Below are 21,306 nucleotides of genomic sequence, written 5' to 3' on the forward strand. Positions count from 1 at the left end.
ATATATATATATATATATATGTCTGCTGCCACAACTTGACAACTAGTGATGGTTTATTTACACCCCTGTAACTTAACAGTTCGACATAAGAGACCAACAGAGTAAGTACTGGGAGCAATTTATTTGACTGCACCCTTCAAGACAGTGCCTCACCATGGCTGCAGTCCAAAGACTAAAACAAGTAAAAGATAAGTAATACTAAAAGCAATGCTAAACTGTACATTAAATACTAATTATTTCTCACATATTCTGACCCAATCAACAGCATGAAATGATCAGCAATAGAGAAAGCACTCAGTCATAAAAATCCTAAACCAGTCATGCCCCAGCTCCAAAAGAAAACAATGTTTATTACAACAAAGTAAGTGGTGAAGTATAATCTCAAGATTCTGGTCCTTGTTAAAGAGAATTCAAATGACTATGACAAGTGTGAGATGCTGAACATAGAAAAAAACAGACTGATGATGATGAAGGCAGCCATGGTAATGATGATGACAAGGATGATGATAATATTGGGGAAAGCGAAATCGTGAAGGCACCTGTGCCCAGCGTCGCCGGGCGAAATGCTTAGCGGTATTTCGTCTGCCATTACGTTCTGAGTTCAAATTCCACTGAAGTCAACTTTGCCTTTCATCCTTCCGGGGTCGATAAACTAAGTACCAGTTACGTACTGGGGTTCAATGTAATCGACTTAATCTGTTTGTCTGTCCTTGTTTGTTCCCTCTATGTTTAGCCCCTTGTGGGCAATAAAGAAATAAGAACCTAGGACACAGAACTTTCCAATGCTTTTAAATTTATATACCAAGAAAGCCTCGTGTTTAACAATGGTAATTGTCCCATAGAACTAAAGAAACAAAACCAAAATACTGCAGTAATATAGAAACAAAATAAATGTCAGTCAAAAAATAACTAGTAACTGCACAAAATTTTAATTTTGCAATATATAGGGGGTTCCTATAAGGTTGTTATCCACCCCTGATTGGAACTCTCCCGTATGACATGTATGCATGCTCGGTGACTTGCTTTAACAGTTGCAATCAGCTGAATGCACATTGCCAGTGACCTTTGACATAATTACCCACAATCTGTGGTCAGGATTCTTTTTTTGGTTTGATGTCGGTATTGAAGGGATTACCAGACACCGGACAATACAGTGAGAGCAGCTTTCACTCACATCGTGGTATTCAATGCTGTGTACGTGTCTGTCGTGGTAAAATATGCCACTCCTTAACTGTTGCTTTGCTTTCATCCGTAGCACGAGATAATTATGTCATTATCTGTGAAATTCGGCAACTTACAAAGATCTTTAGATCAGGCAATACTTCACCGAGAGGAGATATAAGCTTCTGCTTATTCCTGTCTGAAGTATCGTCCGATACTTAAGACTTATCGTCCAATGAATTTACTTTGTTGACATTCTTCATCGACAGAATTTTTATTCCTTTCAACCTTTCAGTCAAGTCCGCCTTTCTTCCAGTAACATACTGTCCATATAATCTTAAATATTTCTTTAACTCAGGCACAGTAAGTACTTCGATAGCTGAATCATCAAGCTGCTTTATATCCATGATAAGACGTAAAACAATAACAATGGCGTGGGTAATCTGCGGAAGTTTAATTATCTACATGGAGCGCCGCCTAGCCAAGGGAGATAACCTACTTATAGGAAAGCCCTATACTCAAGCCATTCAACTTTTTTTTGTCTTTTTTGTTCTAATCAACTATATTTTTTTTGTCTCCTACCATTTGTATAACTTGAAACTCAGTTTGGACATCAAGCTTTCTCTGATAGCTTAATATGATTACCCACAATTGTGATTGGCTGATTACACTCCTGCCAACTAGATGGACCAAAAAGCTCAAGATAGTTTGTAGAAGGAAGATATGGATGCTTAAGGAGCCAACAAACAGTCAGAGGTTTAGGAAATACACCTCAAATTAATTAGATTCGTATGGTTGATTCCACATTGCTTGTTTTTCTTACAATTATATGGTGTGCAATGATTTTTCTCAGACTTAAACCTGTCATTATTATGTTTATTTATTTATTCATTCCTAATTTGGGTCTAATTTCTGAATTTTCCCAGTATGTACAAGGGTTTTTTGAAGGAAATCCAAAGTTATTTAGACAATTTGCTTCTCTAAACTTGACAGTAATTTTGATTAATTCTAGTGTGGACTGTTATTTCCTTATTTATTCTACCATTGTGTTATAAATATTTATAATCCTATGTTTATTATTAAAATAATATTACCTAGATGTTTATTATACTTTTGCTTTTGCAAGTGTAGTCCACTGTCCTTAGGTATTATCTCTGTCCTTGGGAATATATATAAATCTTTTCCATATAACCGGCCCTGGCTAAAACAGCATTAAAATGTTCTGTATTCTAAGAAAAAATCTTATTAGCAGAAAGCCTAGATATTCTATATGAAACACTCCTAACTATGGATTTAATTACAGTGCTAGGATGGTTATAATTTTATCCATATAATGTAAACTTTCACTGGGTTTGTGATGTGCTTGATAAATTCCTATATCTAGATCTAATGTCATGTTCAGAAACCTAGCCTCTTTATAATCATATTTCAAAAAGTAGAAAAGCTTACATTTTTAAAGCAGTTTCTCAATCTTTTTTCTATTGCTCTCTATTTTATCATTTATGTCCTTCAACCAGTTAATTACTTCAATGATATCAGACCAGAAACTGAATCCATTTTTCTTTTTAAGCATAGGAATAAAGCAGTTGATAATTTTTTACTTATCCCTTCTACATCAGACTTTGGTAGGTGAATAAGCATTAATGTAGGAATAGCAACACAATTAGGTTAGTGATCTTTTAAATTTCTACAGGTTGTTTTTGGTGAAAAGGCTCCATGCAATCTTCCAGCTTAATTTTACTAAAAAATATTTCATCCTTTCACATTGATGTGATTAAATTCAAATTTTGCAGTAGAAGCAGCTCTAGATTAAACTCTGTATTCATATTACACACTTAAGCTTTAAGTTAAAGTATGTATATCATAGAAAAGTCAGTAGTTGCAGTGTTCATCCAGAAAAAGATTTCTTTATCAATGCACTGTCTTAAAAACATAATATACTTCATACCTACCATAGCTCTGACGAGGTAGATGTGCATCTGTCACACTTGTAATAGCTTCCAGAGTGATTTTGTTTTGCCTAACTCTAAAGAATATTGTGTTTTTAGCTTAATACATTAATAAAGTGATCTTTTCCCAAATAGACATTGCAGCTACTTGATTTTCTACAATATACATACATATATCTTTTAGCTTTTAATTGTTTCAGTCTGCAACCATACTGGGACACTGCCTTGAAGAATTTGAGTTGAACAAATTGACTCCAGTACTTGATTTGTGTTTTCTTTAACCTGGTATTTATTCTATCAATCTCTTTTCCCAAACAGCAAACACACACACACACATATATAAAAACAACAAGCTTCTTTCATTATTGACATTATGTACATTAGACGGATATTTGTCCTCATCTTGTTTGTTGTTAACACAACGTTTCAGCTGATATACCCTCCACCCTTCATATATCTGTCAAATCTAAATAATGTAAATAATGTACATAATTCCTCTTCTCTTATGTAAAGAAATGAAGTTTCTTTCAGTTTCTATCTACCAAATCCACTCAGGAGGTTTTTGGTAGCCTTAGGCTATAGTAGAAGACATTTGCCCAAGGTTCTATGCACTGGGAGTGAACCCAGAACCATGTGGTTGGAAGCAAATTTTCTACCACACAACCAGCCCTGCTCCTATAAAATGTAAACAACAAGGCCAAACAGTTAACCACTCTCAGGGCAGTTAATAAGGTGGAAGTATTAACTAAGAGAAATGCCCCTTGTCATCATCAAAGACAAAAAAACCAAACTTCACCTCTAACCCAAAATGCTGCCTGATTAACCCAGCTAAACAGGAAATCAGGCTGACAAACAAACATATACTGAGAAAGATCTTAAAAATTACATAAGGAGGGCAATCAATCCATCCTTATGGCATAATATCAATGAAGTTATTTCATGGATTAAAGCTAACCAGGGTAGAAGCAGAGCAAGGTTTACCCAATTTTATATAGCAGATTTTTATTTGTTTATATCAAAGGAGTTACTAGTTAAGGAGCTTACGTTCACTAGGAATTTTACTACCATTAGTGATAAAGATATAGATGCAATTATGCATGCTAAGAAAATGTTGCTGTTCAATAAAGGTTTGGCTTGGGTCAAACAAACTGACCAAGTAGGCTCTTCGATGTGGTGATGGGGACCTTCAGCAGCATGAATATCTGCAACCTCATAGGATTGTATATATTGGACACCTTAATGAAGAAGTTTCCATCAGTCCTCTTTGGTCTATACAGAGATGAAGCTTTAGCCATCTCTAGCGGTGCTAATGGGCATACCTAGATAGGATTAGAAAGGATCTAATTCATACTCTTAACTCTCTTGGCCTTACAATTGAAACCATTCTTACCACTGTTGACTTTATAGACATTATGCTAAACCTTGGTACCTGTTCAATCAGACCCTACTGCAAACCAAACAAAAGGTTGTCCTTTATCAACACAGCTTCCGGCCACCCAAGTGATGGGTATCAGTAAAAGGATTTCGAATTTGTCCTGGAGTAAATGCAGCCTTCTATTATAATGAGGCTTTGGCAACCAATGGTTTAAGGACCACATCTATATGTCAGGTCCTAATACCAATGAAAGGAAGCACCACTGTACAGTTGTTTGACTTGCTCCACTCTTATCACTCAATATCCAGATCTGCATGGGAAAGATAGTCCTTAGGTGAGTGGACAAACATTTCACACAGTCACATGTACAGGTGATTGTTTAATAGATACAATTTAAGGGTCACTTTCAGCCGTGTGTCCAGCATTAAAAAGTATCAGTGAACACCCCTAAACTCTGTTCAGAAGCGGGATGCTCATGCAGGATTAGCAATGAGTACCCAGTGGGGAGGGGTGGGAGTCAACGCAACTCCTAAGTCATGGTTTATGAGCAGCAATGGCAGCATGACAGCATTGACAACAGCAACAGTGCCAACACATCCAACAATGGCAGCAACATCAACAATTGCAACTGTGGTGACAGTAACACCAACAGTACATCAGGTAATAGTAAAAACAACAGCTGCAGCAGCATCAACAATGCATCCAATAATAGCAGGATGCAGTGGCAGAGATAGTGGCAACAACAGCAACAACCACAGCACCAGCATTGCATCCAGTAATAACAGCAGTGAAACTACCAGCACCAGCAATAATAATAGCAACAACAATAGCTGCAATACCACAAGAGCACAGGCACAGAAATATGTCAGACCTGCAGAGAGTCTGTTCAAGCAATATCCTAACAATCACAGGTCCTATTCTAGGATACCAGAGAGCCACAACATCACGTCCTTGGCCAGCTATGTATGGCATTTAAAATAGGAGGGTACACCATACATAATGAAATAGAAGCTCCTAGAACAACCAGGACCAAACCTCAACAGGAGCGAACAATGTAAGTTTTGCTTCAAGAGAGCAAGAATCCTGAAAAAACTCACTTGATGAGGGGACTTTCTTAAACTCCAAAAAAGAGATGTTTAGTAGGTGCCCTTATCAGAGGAAATTCATGTTAAAAACATAGAATTCCTCATTTGATGACTAGGGGAAGTAATCGTCCATACACTGACTTTTTTAGATCCAACTGGAACCGATCAAAAGAGGATAATTTGACCTCGTCCACAAGTATTGTCATACAGTAGAATTTCATTTTGGAATTATTTATTTACAACCCTAACTGACCAACACATCTTTCTCCCTCCAGTTGCAGAGAGATTATGAGCCTCCACTCAATGAATTTCATGAGTCACCTATAGCACAAAGAGATTTATAGGTGCAAAAGCTATGTTTAGTTTACTTTCTAACTAGTCATAAGGGACAACCCTCTAAGTATTACAGCACTAAAGTTTTAGAGTGAACTTCTTTTTGGATGTGTGAACTACTGACTGATATATATATATATCATCATCATCATCATCATCGTTTAACGTCCGCTTTCCATGCTAGCATGGGTTGGACGATTTGACTGAGGGCTGGTGAAACCGGATGGCAACACCAGGCTCCAATCTAATTTGGCAGAGTTTCTACAGCTGGATGCCCTTCCTAACGCCAACCACTCAGTATATAATATAATATAATAAATATAATATAATAAATGTGAAAACTAATCTCTGTGTGTCAGTGTGTCACACTTTGACCCCCCTCTCTCACTATTCAATGACACTTCCTCGTGCTGGGGTGAGAGTAATAATAGGCACAGAGACGGTGGAGGCTGTGGTGAAGACAGAGATAGAGTGAGAGAGAAAGAAGGAAAAATAGAAAGAGAGAGACAAAGAAATTTAGGGAGAGTTGATTAATATAAAAATCTGTCGGTCAGATTGAAAAGATCCCATTCTTTTTCCACCACCCAACCATGTAAAACTTTTACCGAAAGAAAAGAGAAAGTGCGTTTACTATTTATGTGTGGGGGCCAGTAAGTGGTTTAAGGGGTGTGATTCTGATAAAAGTTTATATCTGAGGAGACTGATTTTAACTTAAATGCTATTAACAACTCAACAAATGGAATGTACTTTGGCGAAATCAGAGATGGATAACAGGAACACCGCTCGCGTAATTTGAAGTCAGGATCAGCATACTGGTGTTATTAAAGACTTCAAGTTAACCTTCCACCACCACCACCATTTCAAGTTAACCCCCTGCCACCAAAAGATAGCCTGAACCAGCATGCCAGGTGAAATGCTTAGCGGTATTTCATCCGTCTTCACATTCTGAGTTTAAATTCCACCGAGGTCGACTTTGCCTTTCATTCTTTAGGGATCGATAAAGTCGATAAAATAAGTATCAGTTGAGAACTGGGGTCAATGTAATAGACTATCTCCGTCCCTGAATTTGCTAAAATAAATATTATACCTTATAACTCAAAATACTAATCTTAAAATGTAACAAAAATAGTGAACTAGATCAAATGAAAGAAGATCAGGGGAAAATAGCACGTATGAAATCAACGATGCATAGATCTGTTCCAGTCTTCTAGCAGAAGTCATGTCAAGTACTTGTTTTCCTGTTCTACACTGCATACATCATGTACCAACTGAATGACAAACCTTATGTATATTTTCTGACAGTATATTTCAAAGTGTATTTATTCCATCAAGCTTGTCATGTTAATGATCTTTAACGGATTGAAGAAATCATCGTATTTAATCTTCCTGGTTTTGTTTTATCTACATACACACTTATATTAAAACTCAAACTAACGTGATTCATCAACGCAACTTATCCCCGTTAAAATATATTTACGCTTCATGCAGTTCAAGTGAAGAAATTATTGAAATTAGTTATTATTCATATTACTCTATTTTAGACCTTTTTTTTTTTTTTTTTTTTTTTTTTGCAAACTTGAAAATGATCAAATTAGACAATATTGTGGGAAAAAATTGACTTGTAATCCAACAGAGAAAAGAATATTGTTTGTTAAACACCAAAAATTATCCAGATATTTTATTAGCAACCACAGTTACAATCGGGTCGAAGTTGAGAAAAAGTTTTTTGAAAACAGAGGACCTGCCACCTGGCTATGTTTCGGAATTACCACACTTGCAATGTAATGATTTCAAACAGATTGAGAAAAAAATAACGTGAAATCAAAAGTTACTCATTTTACCCCGGCTATTAATTTTGCCACACCCTACCTTAAAAAACAAACGAAAAAAATCAAAAAGAAAACTTTGAACATCAATCATTCTCACTTTGCACTTTTTAAAGAATATAAACATTGATTTTTCTTTGAGAAATTGATTTGGATTAAATCACATACCCTTACGATGTAAACAAATTATATTTATATACAAAACAAAATGTATTAATGCACTTTGAATGCGAACATGTATATATATACAAAACAAATATATTTGTTCACTTTAAATGTCAATGACACGTATTTATATACAAATACACGTGTACCCAACACGTACACACATAGGAAACACTTACACATTATTGATCTAGCACATTATCTCCCTTGACAAAAATCTCTAGTTTTTCTGATGCTATTTGTAAATTATTCATATTGATAGTAAAAGAAAACGAAAAAATATCGGCAACGTTTCGAGTCATTAGTCGTAAGTGAGTGTATGCGCGAGTGCGTGTTTGACTGTTTAGCTGTCTCATTAATGACATCATAGACTTTTACCGAAAGAGTACTACTATAATGGTTTCAAATTTTGGTACAAGGCCAACAATTTCGAGGGAGGGGGTAAGTCGATAACATCAACTCCGGTTTTCAAACTGGCACTTATTTTATCGACTCCAAAAAGATGAAAAGCAAAGTCGATCTAGGTGAAATTTGAAGACGGACAAAATGCTTACGATGCTGCCAACTCACCACCTTAATGATAATAATAATCCTTTCTACTATAAGCGCAAAGCCTGGAACTTGAAGGGAAGAAAATAGTTGATCACATCGACCCCAGTACTTGACTGGTACTTAATTTATCGACCCCGAAAGAATGAAAGGTAATGTCGATTTCGATGGAATTTGAACCCGGAACGTAAAGAAGGATGAAATGCTATTAAGCATTTTCTCCGGTGTGCTAACGTTTCAGTCAGCATGTCGCCTTCTTAATGATAATAAATAAAAATAATAATTTTTTTCTTTGCCACTAGCGCGACGAACATTTGGGGAAGGATTTAAAGTGACTTGTCTAAAATCATAGGGTTATGATGAAACGATCTCGAATTACCAACGGAAATAATTTAAAGAATGCAATTACAAGTTACCAAGATGCAAACTAAATGGGGGTAAGAGGAATCTGAAATTACTACACCGTTAGTTTTTACACCCGTAGTGAATTCTTAGGTGTAATTTTTCTATATTTATAAAATATAGTACAAAGGTAATTAATTCAACTTAATTTTAGCTACTATCACGTGTAAACAATAGGAGAGAACGTCATTGTGTACAAACACCTGCGTTTATACACGATAAGAGTCGGCTGCTACGTCACTTCCGTTTCGTTATTGTCGCCGTGGTTGTACGAAATCGACTGCTTTGAACAAGATTGCTTAGACCTTTCATAAAATGCATATAAGCCAAGACCTTCCCGTCTTTTTGTATAGGGCTATATTTGGACAATGAGTTTTTTTTTTTTTTTGGGGGGGGGTAACCAAAAAGGTGTGTTTTGGAGAAATTTGATTGCTATTCTAAGCAGGTCGAACGATGTAGAAATTCTAGATGCGGTGAAGTACACAGTAAGGCGATCCGATCATCTTTTATCGATCTTGATTGTTTTCTACATATTCATTCGTAATTGTTTCCTCTCTTCATTCGTAATTATTCCCTTTCTTATATATCAGACAGAAGTCAAATTTGAGCATCACTTCAGATCTCATTTTTTAGAAAGTCATCTAAAGATTAAAATGCTTTGCTTTGTATACATTGCTGATTCAAAGATATAAATAATTCACTTAAACGTAAAACAAAAACCGGGACTATATTGATTCAATTTCGTTTGGTTATACTTTCACAACTGTAAGATATGTATACACAAGTAGAAAAAATATTGTTATAAATACTATCGAACGTGTCATACGTTTCTAGCTTCATCTTGGAGTGAGTTGAATCATATACCTAATAAAATACATCGATTTGACTATTCTTATAAACTGATGGAGGCCCCCAAAATGCAATGAATGCACTTTTATCACGCAGATATACATACAGATATATATATATATATATATATATTATAAGCTTAATGCTTATAAGCGATCATCACACAAACACGCACATGCATTCACACAATGTTTATGATTTATCCCGGTAACATCAAAAGTAACCAGTGGGGACTTACATTCAATTTTTCACTTCCCTCCGAAATTAATTTGCCCAAACTATTGACCGAGACTCCATACTTCTGATCTTGTATACCTCGGATTTTGTATGGTCTGTTCATTTGAAACCACTCCATTTGGGTATAATTATGGCTCCAGCAAGCACTCCACTTTTATATTTTAAATTACTTCCTCTTATTGTTTGACAATGCTTCCGGTGATTTCCATAATACTTAACTCCTAAACAATTAGACCGCTGTCTAAAACGAAACACAGGTTGTTGTGTCGCATCAAGTCAGTCGTGATCGAGTTAGCCTATGTTGAAAATGCGTTTTCACCTGTGACCATTCTGTGGATTAATATATTTAGGACGGAGTTTCAGAACAAGAACGATCACCTCACCCCGCACCCATCCATCCATCTGCAACATTTTTTTTTTTCTTGAAATTTTTTCGAATTTCTGTTTAAAATATCAGAAATTAGGATTCTAGAGACCAAAAACTTTTAAAACTCAAAGTTTTAATATTGTACAACTATACCCTCTTCTCTCCAGAGAATGCAACCAATCGATTTTTTTTTTTAACGTGTCGAATTTATATCCAATTGTATATTAAAAACATGGAAGATAACAATTTTAAAAAAAGAATCGAAAATTCAAATTTTTCAAATGCCGTCCCCCCCCCACACACACACACACACGTACTGCCTCTTGAAACTTTCATCATTTATTTCAATATTCTTGGTGCTTAGAAAAGTAATAATGATTTGTGTATGTCTCATATATATATATTTTATCTTTTACTTGTTTCAGTCATTGGACTCAGGCCATGCTGATGTACTGCCTTGAAGAGTTTAGTTGGACAAAACTTTGTTTGTTTGTTTTTATGTATGTATGTGTGCATGATGCATTCATGATGCATGCATGCATGCATATATTGTCTAACAATCCATTAATTAAAAAAAAACAGGCACTGATATATCTAAAAATAGCAGAAGAATATCAATAAAAATATACTATTATAGACCTATTCTAGCTGATCTTACTAATCAGTTTTGCACAAAATATTACACAATCAGATATCATCTAATAACAGTGCTCATCAGAGATGGCCAGTTTAGCATTCTTTGATAAAAATAAAACAAAATCACAATTATGGGAGGGACTCACCATGAGTCATGTCCCTTGTTCCACCCCTCCTGAAGCTTGTGTAAGTTGTGATTGCCTAAGAGATAGGTGGGGTCGAAATGAGTGTAGGTATTCTTTTTCTTTTTGGAGGGGTTGATACATGTGTAGGGTGCATAAAACCGTAACCTCATGTATGGATGCATACGCATAGGTATGTTGATGTGTGTGGTATGGTGTGGTCAGATCTTTATTGAACTCTCAGGTTGTGATGGTGAAAAACTGATAGTGGAAGTCCTTGAATTTATAATCATGGTGGAGCCTGCAGGTAAGCAATAATATTTTTTCTCTCATGTATGCATGAGCAGAAAATCTCGCTCATTCAATTTAGGTAGGTGTCTGGTTGTAGAAAGGTTTTTTTAATTATTATTAATTCTTTTCTTAGCTTGACATAAACTGCATTTTCTACTATTCTTAAAGCTTGCCCTTTTCCAGGGCTCTCCACTTGTTGTAATCCTTGACACTTTGCTTTAACAACAATGCATCCTTAATCAGGGCTGTGATATTACTTCTCTTCTGGATATAAGAATAGCCTGGGCAAAGTTCAGAGAGCTCTTACCTCTGCTGGTGACAAAGGGTCTCTCACTCAGAGTAAAAAGCAGACTGTATGACGCATGTGTACGAACAGCCATGCTACATGGCAGTGAAACATGGGCCGTGACTGCTCAGGACATGCGTAAGCTCACAAGGAATGAAGCCAGTATGCTCCGATAGATGTATAATGTCTGTGCATACTCGACAGTGTAAGTACCTTGAGAGAAAAGTTGGACCTAAGAAGCATTAGTTGTGGTGTGCAAGAGAGACGACTGCGCTGGTATGGTCATGTGGTGAGAATGGATGAGGATAGCTGTGTGAAAAAGTGCCACACCCCAGCGGTTGAGGGAACCTGTGGAAGAGGTAGACCCAGGAAGACTTGGGATAAGGTGGTGAAGCACAACCTTCGAATATTAGGCCTCATCAAGGCAATGACTTGTGACCGAGACCTTTGAAAATATACTGTGCATGAGAAGACCCGGCAAGCCAAATGAGACCATCATCCAAGGCCTCTGCCAGGGGTGTAGCCAGCCCACTTATGCGTACCTTTCCTTCATTGGACACTAAACTCCGCTTGCGAAGACCTGTTGAGGCAAGTGAAATCGAAATCGAACTGAATTCAACGACTGGCCCCCATGCCAATCTCTCCTTCATTGGACACTAAACTCGGCTTGCAAAGACCTGTTGGGGCAAGTGAAAGCGAAATCGTGATGGTACCTGTACCAGTGGAGCGCTAAGAGCACCATCCGAGTGTAATCATTGCCAGAGCAGCTTTCTCGCTCCCATACCAGTGGCACGTAAATAGCACCATTTGAGCGTGATCGTTCCCAGCGTCGCCTTCCTGGCACGTGAAAAGACATTTGAGCGAGGTCATTGCCAGTGCCACTGGACTGGCTCCTGTGCAGGTGGCACATAAAATACACCATTTTGAGCGTGACCATTGCCAGTACCACCTGACTGGCCTTCGTATTGGTGGCACATAAAAGCACCCATTACACTCTTGGAGTGGTTGGCATTAGGAAGGGCATCCAGCTGTAGAAACTCTGCCAAATCAGATTGGAGCCTGGTGTAGCCATCTGGTTCACCAGTCCTCAGTCAAATCGTCCAACCCATGCTAGCATGAAAAGTGGACGTTAAACGATAATGATGTGTGTTTTGTAAGAATGTAACCACATCAAATCTTCTACCTTTGTTCAAAGTTCTCTTTCCGTTGATCTAAGTATGAGAGACAGCAAGATTCCTCTTTGAATTTTGGGGCACAATTTCACCATATCTTTTTTTATATATTTCTAATAAGATTATGGAATTTTAGTTTGATATCTGTTGCATTGAAATTGTTCTTCTCCATAACCAGTAATGATTTGTTGAAAAGCCTAAACTATCCATGTACAAACCATAAATATATAACAATGAGGTTTAATTGCATTGGAGAAATGACCATTTATTAATATAATTATTGTGTTATTCATTAAAATATAGAAAATAACTTTTTATAGCTATTTGCGTATACACAAATTATTTGTAGATCTCCAGTCTATTCTTTATGCTAGCTATTTTCATCTCTGAGACTGCTAGAGAGAGAGGGAAAGAGCAAGAGAGTCAAGGCAGATAGAAATGATAAGTGCTGTATCATCCTTCATATAATGATATTACTTCTCTATCATCAATGAAAAGAAAAAGGACGGAAGAAAATGATGTGTGGTCTTTGGCTAGACACCAAGTGACCAAAGAGAATGAACATATTTGTTGTTGCATTTTTATATCTATCTAACTAATTCAGATTAAGCTAAAAACAAGGGATTCTTCCTCTCTAATCAGGCTTGACCTTCAAATAACTTGAAAAGGTTTAAGAAGTCAACTTATTCTCATTAATTACTTAGTGCAAAAAGTGAGAACAATTGGCCAAGGACTTGTTTGATTGAAACTGTGGATTTGATTTTGAATCTTGGCTTGGGTATTTGGTAGCTGTCTGTTACAAATATATTTCTCTAGAATCCTTTTCAAAGAATTGGTTCATCATTTCTGGGTGATATTCCTGGGAAAAAGTGACATTTCAAGCCAACAAAAATCAAAAGAATTCATTCAACTACAAGGAGTAGTTGAATGAATTGAAAAACTGGGTGTTCCCATGTTTTAATAGCTTTTTGCATTCCACTTCTGCAAAGTTATAAATTTCTTTTACCTGTGTTACATGAACTATGAATATGTGAGAAATATTAAGAAACTTTTCATAAGTGCTTTTATATCAGCTGGTAATAAACTAATAGCTTTTTGAAGACAGTTACACACAATGTATGTCCCAAAGCCTATCCTAATGAAATCCCTTCTAAGTTCAGTTCTTGCTTTTTTGATTTACTCCACCAAAATTTGTGTTGTAGTTGTTTCCACAAAATGTAGTATCTTTTTTTCATCAACCTGTGATTGTCAATAACTAAGATTAGTCAAATCTCAGAATTCTCAACTGGAACAGTACACATATCAAAAAATTTGACTTGTACTCCTGATCAGGAATGTAATATCCTTTCTGCTCTAGCTACAAGACCTAAAATTTTTGGGGAAGTGGTTTTGTTGATTACATTGGTCCCAGTGCACAACTGGTACTCATATTATTGAAAGGATGAAAGTCAAAGTCAGCTTTGGAGAAATATGAACTCAGAACATAAAGTTGGACAAAATGCTACTAAGCTATTTGTCCAGCATGTTAAAGATTCTGCCAGCTGACTGCCTTCTGGAAATGTAATATTGAATATTTAAAAGTACCTTAACATCTTTTTGATTTGAAACATCTATCAAAATTGTCACAAAATCTGCCACTGCAAGATCTTTACCAAACTTAGATTTAACCATTTATGCAAATACATTTAAAATTATGGCTTCACTTTTCGTCTGCATAAGATGAAAGTTTGGCTCAAAAATTCTATTGAGTAACTTTTACAAACTGCTGGATGTTATGAAAATCAAATTATGAGAAACAGTATGCAAAGCAAAAGAGAATTTTTTAGTAGCAATGAGAATTTCCAATTTGATTATTTCTGACTTAGACAAAATGGTAATGAACCAACAATGAGAAGTGATTTGTGCTTTTGCAACTTCAAAAGGTTTTTAATATCTAACCTACCTTCATTCAGCATAGAAAACTCTGCAAACAAATTGTCATATTCTATCATCATCATCATCATCATGGTTTAACGTCCGTTTTCCATGCTGGAATGGGTTTGACAGTTTGACTGAAGACTGGCAAGCCAGGAGGTGGCATCAGACTCCAATCTGATCTGGCAAGGTTTCTACAGCTGGATGCCCTTCCTAATGCCAACCACTCTGAGAGTGTAGTGGGTGTTTTTCACATGCTACTAGCACAGGAGCCAGTCAGGTGGCACTGGTATCAGCCATGTTCAGATAGTGCTTTTTACATGCCATTGGCATGGGAGCCAGTCAGGCGGCACTGGCGTTGACCACGTTCAGATGGTGCTTTTTACATGCCACCAGCACGGGGAGCCAGTCAGGCAGCACTGGCATCAATCCACATTTGAATGGTGCTTATTACGTGCCACCAGCATGGGTTCCAGTCAGACGGCACTAGCATTGGCCATGATTACTATTTCACTTGACACAATAGGTTTTCTAAAGCAGAGCGTGTTGCCTGGCAATTCAAGGGTACTTTTAAATGGGCTGGATATGCGACACTGGTATCAGCCACAGCTGCAATCTTGCTTTACTTTCTGGGTCTTCCCAATCACAACATATCTCTAAAGGTCTCAGTCTCTTGTCATTGCCTCTGGGAGGCCCGAAGTGCGAAGGTCATGTTTCATCCCAGGTCTTCTTGGGTCTACCTTTTCCATAGGTTCCTTCCATTGTTAGGGCGTGACACTTCTTCACTCAGCTGTCCTCATACATTCGTAACACATGACCATACCAGTGCAGTTGTCTCTCTTACACACCACATCTAATGCTTCTTATGTCCAACTTATCTCTCAGGGCGCTTACACTCTCTTTTATATGTGTACTGACATTACACATCCAGCAGATCATTCTAGCTTCATTTCTTTCAACCCAACACATGTCCTCAGCAGCCATGGCCCATGTTTCATTGCCATGTAGCATGGCTGTTCACACACATGCATAATACAGTCTACCTTTTACTCTGAGCGAGAGGTCCTTTGTTACCAGCAAAGGTAGGAGCTTTCTAAACTCTGCCCAGGCTATTCTTTTTCTAGCAGCTACACTCTCCGAGCATCCACCTCCACCACAGACTATCAGCTACTTCTAGTTTCTACCCTTGGAATGTGATGGAATCTGTTTTTTGTACATTTTCGATGTTTATTGCCCCTGTGCTTCTGTCGCACAAAAACTATCTTCCCGGATAGCCTTCCTTTGATATTGCTGGACCTCTTATGTGTCCATAACTTACTTCAGGTACATCTTATGGAGTTTCTACCTACGTCTTTTCTACATATCGAGTAGGGCCATCTACCTGAAAGGGCTTGTGATTTGTCTGCCTTCCTACTTACTAGGACTTTGGTTTTTGCTAGATTGACTCTAAGGCCCTTCAATTCTAGACCTTACTTCCACACATAAAACTTCTCTAGTTCTGATAGTGACTTAGCTATTAGAGCAAGGTCATCAGCATACAGAAGCCAAGTACAGAGGTTTATCTTTAGCTTGGAATTTCTCCTGCAATCGCCTTACCAGAAATATAGCGACAGTGGTGCTTCTGCCTGGCACAAAACCAAACTGCATTTAGGCTAACTTTCTCCTTAATTAGTGGGCTATGACCCTCTCAGTGACTTTCACCACCTGATCAGGCAATTTGAAACTCTGTAGTTATTTCTATTTAAAGCATCACCTTTACCTTTGTTGCAGCTGACTATGGTGCTGCTATACCAGTCATTGGGTATAACTCTTTTGTGAACTATCTGATTTATAATACAGGTGACTAGACCATAAATCACTCCACCAGATATTTTAAGCATCTCAGCAGTGATTCCTAATGGGCTGGGGGCTTTCCCAGTCTTCATATCCTTAATTGCTTTATCTACCAGGGTACTGTCGATTTGGGTAGCTGATCCCTCAATTGGGTCAACATTTGCCGGGCTCTCCTTCTCCCATTCATTCTCCACATTCAGCAGACTTTAATAATGGCATCTCCAAGCCTCTTTCTTTGCAGAATCATTAAATGCAAGTGCACCATCATCCATGCAAACACATTTCTCTCCTATGACATCACAATTTTCTCTCAAACATTGTCTTTCAATCTGAAACACAGTCTACCTTTCACTCAGTTCTTTGGTCTTCATGTCGCTGAACATTGACAAACTTCTTTTCTGCTTCTCCCCTGGCAATATATGCCTGTCTCCTAGCTTCCTTTCTGGCTATCTGATACAGTTCTCTGCTATTCCCACTCTTCCAGGCCTGTTTCTTTGCTCTAATGGCCCTGTCTATTCCGCCACCACGTTACCCTAAGTCTTGAGGGGACTTTGCACTAGCCACAGATTTGACCCATGGCACTCAGCAAGCTTTCCCTCAAGAATTCCCAGTTGCCCTCTATGTCAAAAGTCAGTAGCTCCTCCTCCCTCCCATCAAATTTCTTGATTAGGATGTCCCTAAATCTCTAACCATGTGAAGGGTTCTTAAGCTTCCAAATCTTTCTTTTCCAGATTGGTCTGCTCCTTGGCATCTTTCTGGCCTTGAGTCTAAAGTCACTAGTGACTAGTCTATGCTGGGAGATACATTCTTCACCAGGAAGGGTCTTTGTATTTAAGAACAACCACACATCCCACTGTCTGGTGAGAATTAAATCAATCTGGCTAGCAGAATCACTTGATTGATAGGTTATCAGATGGCTGGCTTCCTGAAATTGTTGTTGCAGATCAATAGGTTGCTTGCATCACAGAACTCCAGTAGCCTAGTTCCCTCTTCGTTTTGGGAACCAATTCCATGGCCTCCATGACCACCATGGAAGATACCAGGTTGCCATCTGACACACCCATTAAAATCTCCAGCCACAAAGATGAGATCATTGTCATTCATCTTTGAGGTAGCCTGCAGAAGAATATCATAAAAGTGGTCCTTCTGTTCATTTGGTAGACCCACTTGTGGGGTGTAGGCAGAGATAATTGTAGCTATACTATTCTGCAAGACTAGCCTGAGCTTAAGCAATCTATCGCACACCCTGACTACCTCTATGACCTTATCCACACATTTTTCTGCAAGGAGTATGCTCACACCACCTATTCCGTCACTGTTACCTTCCCAGAAGATTTTATACCTATGTACCTTACCTGTGAGGACCCTGGATGAAGCTCCTCTCTACCTTACCTCTTGTATGCAGCATACATCAACACATCTCTAAAAACTGGGAAAGGGGTGTGGGAGGAAACATGGGAAGGAGAAATGTTATTCAGCAAATGAAAAGAAGGTTACTGTCATCATTTAATAGACATGTCACACAGGTTGTTTTCACTTTTAACCTATTACAATTCAAACATGTTAAAATTGTTGAAGTTATTGTGTTAAAACTGTTTCAAAATAGTCATTTCAGAAAAATTAATCCTTTTTTTTAATACATTTATAAAAGTACATGCACTTTTTGATATTCTAAAAATAAATCATTTTCTTTTTTTAACAGATAAATCAAAAATAAAATAAAATACGTATGAAATGTCATAGCAAAATGAAATATAAAAAGTGTATCACAATTTGCTTAGTCACTGACATATGAAAACTGGATACAATGACTCCAGAACAAGTTTTACAGACATTAATGTACAAAGAAGAAAGTTATAAAATATGTAGATTGATTTATCTATTCATAGATCAACAACCGAAAAGTTCATGTTTACAACACGTGTGTGTGTGTGTGAAAAGCAAAAAGAATGTGAATACACATAGAAAAGAAGGTTTATATTCCTACACATATGTGCATGCACGTGTGTGTGTGCGTGCACGTGCATGCATGCACAAGAGGAAAGAAGAATTAAATTTGGTAGTGAAAAGTCTTGTAGTTCTCTGGAATTATATTAGCTTATTTGAAACAGTAACAAAAAAAAAAGACTAAAATAAAAGTATGAAAGATGTCTTGATCAGTTGTCATCAGTGATTTGATTGCACTCTTCCAGCTGTTTTAATAATTTGACTGTGACATGACTTTATTCATCCTAGCTCTGCAGCCTCTCTCCATGTTTCAAGGAAAAGATGTCTTATATAAAGCCTAATGTTCACAGTTATTTATATGTGTGAATCATTCAGAATTCAGAAAACTCCCTTTTTTCTCTCAGCCCAAGAAGATTCTCTGTTACCAATTGGCTTTTCTTAGGTCATCTGGTTTTTCAATAAATATTTATGTTTTTTTTTTTGTTGTTGTTTGCTTTTTATTGCAGGAACAATTCTGAATATAGTGGGTTTTGCATATGAGTAAAATAGAGGATTTTAGTTTCAGATCCTGGTTGGAGTCTTGCTTCAGATATTTCAAATGAGTAACTAAGAGCTATAATGGCAATCCAAAACCTAACCACTCACTCCCCAAGATTCCAAGTACAGCCACACTTTATTTCAGATGGGTTGGTATGTATCCTGTTGCTCCAGAAATAATGAACATAAAGCTGAAAATGTGTCTTGGTTACTGGATTTGCAAACTCCTTATCAACAGCTTACAGATGTTCTCTTCCTCTTGTATTTTTCTAACTACATTGGTTGCAGCTGATTTCCACAACAGAACGTATCTATTCTTTGTGATCCCACACAATATCTGGCTGGTTGTATTTTAATTTGGTGGCTGTTCTAATTTTTAAGTTAAACCAATGTTCTTTTGACTCATTGGTTTCAATATAGTCACTTTTGTCTGCCTGTCTGTCTGCATGTATGTATGAATGTATGTATCATCATCATCATCATCATCATCGTTTAACGTCCGCTTTCCATGCTAGCATGGGTTGGACGATTTGACTGAGGACTGGTGAAACCGGATGGCAACACCAGGCTCCAATCTAAATTTGGCAGAGTTTCTACAGCTGGATGCCCTTCCTAACACCAACCACTCAGAGAGTGTAGTATGTATGCATATATGTATGTATGGACAGATAGATGGATGGCCAGATGGCTGTACAGATAAACAGATGGATGGATGGTTATCATTTGTCCCAGTTTCAAGAGGGTGATTCTGGTTCATCAAAATCCCTTGTATCCCAGCCAATCTGAAATTCTGAGCCAACTTTTTGGAAATCTGGACAGATTGTATTTTTTCAATTATTTTTAAGCCTGGTTTGAGAGAAAAAGCATAAGGTACCAATACTAATTACTGTGTCATGAGGGATTTGCTGTTGCTTCAGTTGAGCTGGTCAATGATGACACATTTTGTGGGTTGCATAAATAAGAACTGATGCAAATTCATAATCACTTAATTGTAATATTGCTGGACATAAAGATATTTGTTGTTGGTGAATTACAAAGAACAATATTAATAATTGCTGAATGGGGTATAAAGAAAAACTGCTCTGAAAATATAGAAAGCTAATCTGGATGGTTAACTATGATAATAAAACTTAAAGGGTAATAATAAGTTCACATCTCACCAACTTACATCTTATACAAAAAATAATGAAACTGTTTGGCAATTCTTCACATCAAGCTCTTAAGGGAAAGCTAATTACTGTAATATATGTACTCAGGACATTAAATGAAAAACTTAGTTATCAAAGAAAAATTTTCAACCAAAGCAGTTTAAATCATAAATTTGCTTCCAATCCACAAGCATTATACTGAGAGATAAGGAAAAATGACATTAAAAACATTACTGTTAAGAAAGCCTCGGGAAGATCTTTAATAATTCTGGTCAAAGATCTGTAGTGAAAAGAAAGATTTTGACTTGATTACATTGTTGTAATGATTCAGTTAGGAGAGAATATTGTATCAATGTCCACAGTAAAACATTTACAGCAGAACCTCAAACTTTCACCAATGCTGTTGACAAGCCGTTAATGTTTGCTGCCCAAAGTAAGAAAGTATAACTTGATTATATGATCAAATATGGCTTGATCATATGAAGGCATTCACCTCTAATCATCACCCATGGTTGCTGATGTCTCTTAGCTTGCTGAGCTGCTATTGTTGAATGGCTTGTGAAGATCATCTCCTATGTTATAAATAATAGGTCATTGCCAGTCGCTGTGTTGCTGGTAAAAAAAGATGTTAATCATGCATGTACCTTCATAAATTCTTCAAAGTGAAAGACTTTTTTTAAAGTCTAGGTTGCTGTGTCTATATGTTGAAAGACACAGAGAAACAAACACAAACACACGCACACATACATACACAAACAACAACAAAAATAACTATATATATATATATATATATATATATATATATTATATATATGATGATATATATCATATATATATATATATATATATATATATATGATCAAAACGCCTAGTTTAGAATAGAGGCAGCTGATGAAGGAAAACTTCCATAAGTAGCTCATCTATTTTCCTATGTGTTCATTCTGTTGTCCGTAAAAAAAGTTCGTTTTTTTGTGCTTTATTTATGTTCCCGTTCCTTTTTTGTCCATGTTTTTTTACGTCCTGTACCCGGATATACATCTATATATACATGTAGATGTAGGTATGTACATATATGTATGTATACATGCATATGCTCACATATCATTTGTATTGTATATGTGT

At 36.9% G+C, this 21,306-nt stretch overlaps 1 protein-coding gene and 1 long non-coding RNA gene across 4 annotated transcripts in view; one reads left to right on the forward strand and one right to left on the reverse strand.

Annotated features, from left to right (window-relative positions):
• The window catches only part of LOC106869512 (DNA fragmentation factor subunit beta), a 60,938-nt gene extending 50,660 nt beyond the window's left edge, over window positions 1–10,278 (reverse strand). The window contains exon 1 of one of the 3 annotated variants that reach the window (XM_014915278.2): window positions 9,933–10,278. In XM_014915278.2, coding sequence (XP_014770764.1) covers window positions 9,933–10,049 — 117 coding nt within the window. In that variant the 5' untranslated portion in view covers window positions 10,050–10,278. Of the gene's footprint in view, window positions 1–3,113; window positions 3,156–7,897; window positions 8,439–9,932 lie in introns of those variants that run through there. The other 2 variants (XM_052973718.1, XM_052973717.1) reach the window with 2 other exon arrangements.
• Window positions 8,906–18,977, forward strand: LOC106869511 (uncharacterized). The gene is made up of 3 exons (XR_001409406.2): window positions 8,906–9,330; window positions 10,724–11,363; window positions 18,255–18,977. It is a non-coding gene; the product is annotated as an uncharacterized LOC106869511 (long non-coding RNA).
• The last annotated feature ends 2,329 nt before the right edge of the window (window positions 18,978–21,306 follow it).

Source organism: Octopus bimaculoides, chromosome 16 (assembly GCF_001194135.2).
Source record: "Octopus bimaculoides isolate UCB-OBI-ISO-001 chromosome 16, ASM119413v2, whole genome shotgun sequence".
NCBI lineage: Eukaryota > Metazoa > Mollusca > Cephalopoda > Octopoda > Octopodidae > Octopus > Octopus bimaculoides.